This window comes from Aptenodytes patagonicus, chromosome 9, assembly GCF_965638725.1.
Source record: "Aptenodytes patagonicus chromosome 9, bAptPat1.pri.cur, whole genome shotgun sequence".
Lineage (NCBI taxonomy): Eukaryota > Metazoa > Chordata > Aves > Sphenisciformes > Spheniscidae > Aptenodytes > Aptenodytes patagonicus.
The window spans coordinates 24,322,654-24,328,575 of NC_134957.1; the positions used below are offsets into that span (position 1 = coordinate 24,322,654).

The window sequence follows — 5,922 nt, forward strand, 5'->3', positions numbered from 1 at the left end:
GCCCTCCTCTCCCCTCTCCCCAGCGGGGTCAGGGCCACCAGGCGGGCTGGATCCAGCCCCGCCGGAGCAGCCAAGCTCCCTGCCAGCTCCTGGGCTTGCTCCAGGGAGGCCCAAGCTCACGGACTCGGGCTTGCCCAGGCAAGCAGGGCATTTCCCCAGGGGATCACAAGGCAGCAGGAGGGTTTGAGTCCTGGGGACACGTTGCAGGGGGCTTCACCAAGGCCCCCCCAGCAGAGCTGGCTCCCTGCTTCTGTCCATCCATCCCTGCTGCCAGGGTCAGAGCTCAGAGCATGGCAGCCGCTGGCAGAGGGCAGCCCAGCCTGCCCCACGCTCTGCCACGGGCAGGGAGGACCAGGGGGTCCCCTGCCCTGCTTCAGGCAGACAAATGCTGCTTAATTTGCTTCTCTGAGGCCTCTCCCCCCTACCTCTCTGATGCCCCGTGGGCTGGCAGCCCCCAGGGCTAGGGCACAGCACAGGCACGCCTGCTCCCACCCCTGCAGGCAGCTGCAGAGAAGAGAGGAGCCCTCGGGAAAAGGCTGGACACACACACGGACAAGCACAGAGATTTAAAATCCCGTTCATAAAAAATACATCCCATCTGTACAGTGTGTAACATCCTTTTTACAGTATTTACAGCAGCAGTCGGGGCAGAGGCACTTGGGGTGCAGGCAGGGGCCTTATTTGAGGCTACTCGTGCAAAGCGGAGGGCCAGCAGTGGTTGTCACTGCCTGCGACAGATGCTACTGCGGGAACTGGCTTTCCTGACCCAGGAGGGGACACCAAGGTCTCACTGATGTACTGCAAGCTGATCTTCCCTAAAAATCACCCAGGGTTTCTCCTCCAGCTTCAACAGGGGCATAGACCCCCACCCACCCCCAAACCCACCCAGTAAACAAGAGCTGCCAGCCCCCCTCGTAGGGCAAAACCTGGTGCCCTCACCAAGAGCTCTTCTCATCTCAGTGCTGGCAGAGTCCTGCCCTGTACGCGGGAGCGGAGCAAGGCCCAGCCACCATCACAGCCCAGCTGCTCGTCCCGTCGCTGGATCAGCCCCCGGCGCGGAGCAGCATGGCACGGGAGAGCAGTGGTCCACACAGGCGGTGGGTGGCAGGGGCACAGAAGCAGAGGGTGCATCGGGGAGGCACGGGGCTCATCTGCTGTGGGTCCTCCTCTCCAAACTTGCCACCAAAACCACATCTCACATCTCTGCAGGATGATCAAGGGGCAAAAAAAGATCAGTGAGATGACTGTCGGGGGGAGGAGGGCTGCACGGTGCACTGGCCCCCCCCCAGGCATCACCAGCAGCAGGGTTAGAGCAGCAAACTGCTGGGGGGGGGCTCTGGTCCCCTTCCTGCTCCACTGCCTCCCGGTATGACTCAGGGCCAGCAGAAGCAGCACTTCCCATTAGCCACCGCATTTTGGACACTCAGAAGGGAAGGGAACAGATACTGAGAACTGTGAGTTATGCAGTCTGCCTAGGGGGAAATATTTTATTATTTTTTTTTAAATCAAGTTCTCTTTGCCTCCAGCCTGTCACCAAGGGACCCCTTTGGAGAGGAAGTGTGTCCCCTGCCTCAGTTTCCCCAGCAAGGAAGCTACTGGGGATCAGCCAACCTCACAGGACTGCAGAGCTGCCTGGGTAAAGCTGCCAGAGATGCCCAGCACGGCACCACCACCTTCCCCAGGGGTGCCTGCAGCCAAGCCCTTTACCAGGAGGAAAACATCTGCAGGAGGAGACTGTGACCCGCCCGTGCTCCCCGAGGGCTGGGATTCCCCGCTCTGCCACGGCACAGACCCTCTGAAGTGGTTCCCACTCTGCAGGTGCAGAAGTCTCACTCCGAGAGCTGCCCACGGCTTTGCTCAGTGCCAACATGCCCCAAGGGGCACTTCCACAGGCACGTGTTAGGTGGTACTTATTGAGTCTGGACCCTCACTTTCCTCCCTCCAGATGGGGTATTTCCACAGGGCTGATTTTTTCCAGGCTGGGGTATACCACAAGGAAAAACACTCTTTTCCTCCTGCTCACCTTCCCCCCCATAGCAAAGAGAAGCCTTTGAGCAGCAGTCGGAGGGATGCTGTAGGCAGAGAGCCACAAGCATCTGTACATCTTCCTGAAAACATCAATAGCTCTGCAGGTTGCGCTGTTTGGCCACCTTTTTTGCAGGCCTTCATTGTCAGGACCAACCTGGCCTTCACACCCCCAGTCCCCTCCACCAGGACGGTACCTCCATCTCCACTTCACCAGTTGGGGGAAACTGAGGCACCAGAGAGGGGAGACACTCAAGCAGTGGAATTTCTGCCCCAGCTGAAAGAGCTTGAAGGGGGATGGGGGGGGGGGGGTGACACCCAGATGAACACCCCCCACAAAACAAAAGACAGAAGGATTCCACCCCTGCAGCCAAAACCAGGCTGTAAGTCCCCTGCAGTGGGAGCCCCAGCTGGGAGGGGTGCTGGGCCAGGCTCCGCCGAGCCAGAGGCAGCGGAGAAGCCCCAGCCCAGGCATCCTGCCATGCTGGATGCAGCTTGGGGCTCGGGAAGCACAGGGATCAGAGCTGCGTACGTACCCTCCAACACTTTATCCAGATCCGCAATGAACTCCTCCAGCTCCTGCGTGTCTCCAAGCTTAGCTAGCGGAGAGAAACACACCATCAGGTCTCTCCCATTCCCCCCCCCCCAGCTCTAATTTGAGAGAAGGAAGATCCCTACCCCTTGCTTCTAACCACAATTGCTCCGTCTGCCTGCTGCTTCTGTACCAGCCAGGTGCTGCCTAGCAGCGGTGGGAGGGGGTTACGGGGGGGGGGCTGTGTGTGCAATGGGGGCCAATCGCTGCAGAGCTCAGGAATAACCCCAGCCAAACGCCCCCGAGCACAGCGTCCCTGTGGGTCGATGCATCTCTGGGTTTACAGCCCACGCTTGTACCCAGCTGCTGAAGGCATCAAAACAGCAGCACTGAAGCTTTCCAAGCAGCTGCCCAGCACTGCCTGGCTCTGGAGTCCCGTGCTCGCATGGGGCTTAAGGGCAGCTCTAGCATCACCTGTCCCCCGGGCAGGGTGCTCCCCCCGCATGCACACACAGATCAGGGCTGGGAGTTACAGGGCTGAGGAGCAAGGGGTTTCACCAAGGACGCTGCTTGAGGGCAGCACGGGCAGGAAAACCCCAGGACTAACTCTGACCTGCAGACACACAGCATTTCCACCCCCCACACCCAAACCCACGCACGCTCTCTGCCCCCGATCTCAGAGCGGGTAGGATGGTGCCCGCAGGTATCACGCAGATCAGCATCCCATAACCCAGCCAGTGGCGCTTCAGGCTCAACATGGGGGAAAGCAGAGAGGCAGGGCACATACTCCCATGCACACGAGGTCGGTCAGCAAGGGCTCAGCTGAGGCCAGAGCCGGATCCATACATGGTGGGAAGGGTGCTCACCTTCCCTGTGCTGCCTCATCCCTGCACAATCCTGTGCTTCCCAGGTCAGGAACAGAGCCCCATTCTGTGACCCTCCCAAACAGACCTCTGGCTCAGTCTAGCCTTGACCGGGAACATGCCAATCCAACTTCATACCTCTTCCAGGATCCAGCCAGGACCCCAGAGCTCGTTCCCACCTCCAAATCCTGCAGGGCCCCATTGGCACAACCCCCCCCACCCCTCCTCAGGGCAGGTGAAGGCCCATCCCCACTGAGCCGAGCCAAGCACGCAGAAGGAAGCCCTAGCATCAGCCCTTCGGACAGATCTTTCAGCCTCACCTTTAGAGGGGTAAGCATTGGCAGGGGTGTTGAGGTCCTCCTCGCTGGAGTTGAGACTGCTTCCTGGGGACGTGCAGGTACCTGCAGATGATGCAAAGCATCAGTCACTGTCCACGGCCACAGGTACCTTATAAACAAGTTGCAGGACCGGGGACCAATCTCGTGCGTGGCATAGGGTCCCTGGTCCACCCTGACACTTGGCCAGCCCATCCGCTCTTCCCCTGCTGCAAGGGATGCTTGGAAAAAGGGAACTGAGCTTCTCTGCCAGGCCAAACAGCACCAGAGGTTCCCTGTGCATGGCCACGGGGACTCCTCAGGGTTATTACAGCAAACCGGTTCCCTCTGAGCTCCCAGTTATCTCAAGCCTCATGCAGTCCTGCAGCAGCCAACCCAGCAGAAGAAGCCCCAGCAAATGTTGGCAGGCCCTGGGCCAGGATCATCAGGTGATGATCTCCCATCATCATCCCATGCTACTAATCCAGCCCTTGAGAGATGAGTCAGGTGGGCAACTCAGAGGCAGGATCAGCAGGAAGCTTTACCACAGAGGAACCCCAGAGCTCCCAAAGCAACTCCATCCTGATGGACACCATCCTCCCCCAGGAATCCTCATTCCCCAGCCCCAGACTCACTCTCCAGCTCATCGATGCCACTGTCGTACACACTGTGTCCCGCTTTCCTCTTCAGCTCCTCCAGGTGCTGCTCGTATTGACGCGTGGGGCCTCTGTCAAAGTCCTCCATCACCTCATCAAACTCCCGCAGCAGGTCACTGAGCTCATCAGCCATCACTGGGGGTAAGAAGTCAGCAGAGGGAGGGGTTTGGGGCATGCACCAGGCAGGCAGCCCCAGCAAAAGCCTCTCGGGAGCAGTACCAGGCTCCGGGCCACGGGGCACCTCTCTGCAGGGAGGCTGCCAGCTCTTGCTCCATGCAGCAAGTTCAGGGCTGACATCGCCCCTCACCCCCCCGCACAGAGCTCTGAGCACATCCAGCTCCTCGGACAGCTCAGCCACCCTTCCAGCTCATCCCAGAGCTGAGCAGGGGCCCAACCCAGTAAGAGCTGGTCCTAAGCAGGCAACGTCTTGATCCGGGACGCAGCTTCTTCCTCTGCCTTCAGGGGAGGTCACAGCAGGGCTGAACAGGGGCCCTGGGCTATGTTGAGCCCGGGTGACCAGCAACAGCACACCGCAGCCTGAGAGCGGAGCAGGGCAGCGAGCCCAGCAGCTGCTCCCCAGGGATGTGCCGCTTAGTCCCTCTGGGTCCTGCCCCACAGAGCCAGCCCGTCCCCGGGGAGGCAAGGCTGGAGCGGTCACACAGAGGCGCTTCAGAGAGCTGAAAATAACGGCACAGCCGGGGGAGAGGAGAGCGGCGAGGGCCAGCCCTGAGCTCAGGCTGCCTCTGAACCGGCACACGCGGGAAGGGGCCACCAGCGCGTCTGTGGACCCGGCCGCGCTGATGCGAAGTCAGGGGAAGACCCGGTGGAGCACACGGAGAGGGGCACAACCCCCGACCAGGCCAAGCCCGGGAGCCTCCGCCTCCGTCCCGCACGGTGCAAGCCGCGTCCTGCTCCCCGGGGATTCCCCGAGGGGAGGCTTGGGGGGGGGGGGGGATGTAGGATACAGGTGCAGAGCCCCTTCGGGAGCCGCACCCGGGCGGAGGCGGGGTCCGGGGGGGCACGGGACGGGGGGGGCACGGCACTCACCGGCGGGCTCTGCGGGCGGGCTCCGGTCCGGGCGGCGGCGGCGGCGGGTCCCGCCGGGCGCGGCGGTTTTAGCCGCGGGGGCCGCCCCGCGCCGATAGGGGCGGTGGGCGGGGCGTGGACGGGGCGTGGCCGCAGCGCCCCGGCGGCTCCGCCCCGCCCCGCCCGGCCGGACTCGGGGGACCGCGCCGCTCCCGTGGGGTCCCCGTGGGTCGCCCCCCCCCCCGCGCCTCCCCGTCCGCGGCCGGGCAAGGGTCGCCCTGAAGACACAGGGTCTGGGTGTCGGGGGCCTCCCCTCTCCCCCGCAGGACGAGGGACTGGCCTCTCCCACGCGGGGCTCGCCTTGTCTCCACGCTCTGATGGTCCTGGGTGACGCCCGGGGCCTGGGGACATTGTCCTGCGGAGCCGGGTGGCCAAAGCCCTCCCACACAACAGCAGCCACGGCGGGGATCTCCCGAGGCAGAAAGCTGCCTGTGGCATCTCCCTCC

At 62.5% G+C, this 5,922-nt stretch overlaps 1 protein-coding gene across 1 annotated transcript; it reads right to left on the reverse strand.

The window, feature by feature from the left end:
- Positions 1-561: 561 nt before the first annotated feature.
- Positions 562-5,491, reverse strand: LOC143164658 (regulator of cell cycle RGCC-like). Its single transcript, XM_076347544.1, has 5 exons — positions 5,438-5,491; positions 4,370-4,525; positions 3,741-3,821; positions 2,562-2,624; positions 562-1,203 (listed from the first exon to the last, which is right to left on the reverse strand). The coding sequence occupies exons 2-5, from the start codon at positions 4,521-4,523 to the stop codon at positions 1,196-1,198; spliced, it is 306 nt and encodes a 101-aa protein (XP_076203659.1). The 5' UTR covers positions 4,524-4,525; positions 5,438-5,491; the 3' UTR covers positions 562-1,195.
- Positions 5,492-5,922: the final 431 nt, after the last annotated feature.

Coding starts and splice junctions, on each gene's coding strand:
- LOC143164658 (XM_076347544.1), bottom strand. CDS start 4,523: ATGGCTGATGAGCTCAGTGACCTGCTGCGGGAGTTTGATGAGGTGATG. Junction 3,822..4,369: donor TGGCATCGATGAGCTGGAGA/GTGAGTCTGGGG, acceptor CATCATCTGCAG/GTACCTGCACGTCCCCAGGA. Junction 2,625..3,740: donor CAATGCTTACCCCTCTAAAG/GTGAGGCTGAAA, acceptor TCTCTCCGCTAG/CTAAGCTTGGAGACACGCAG.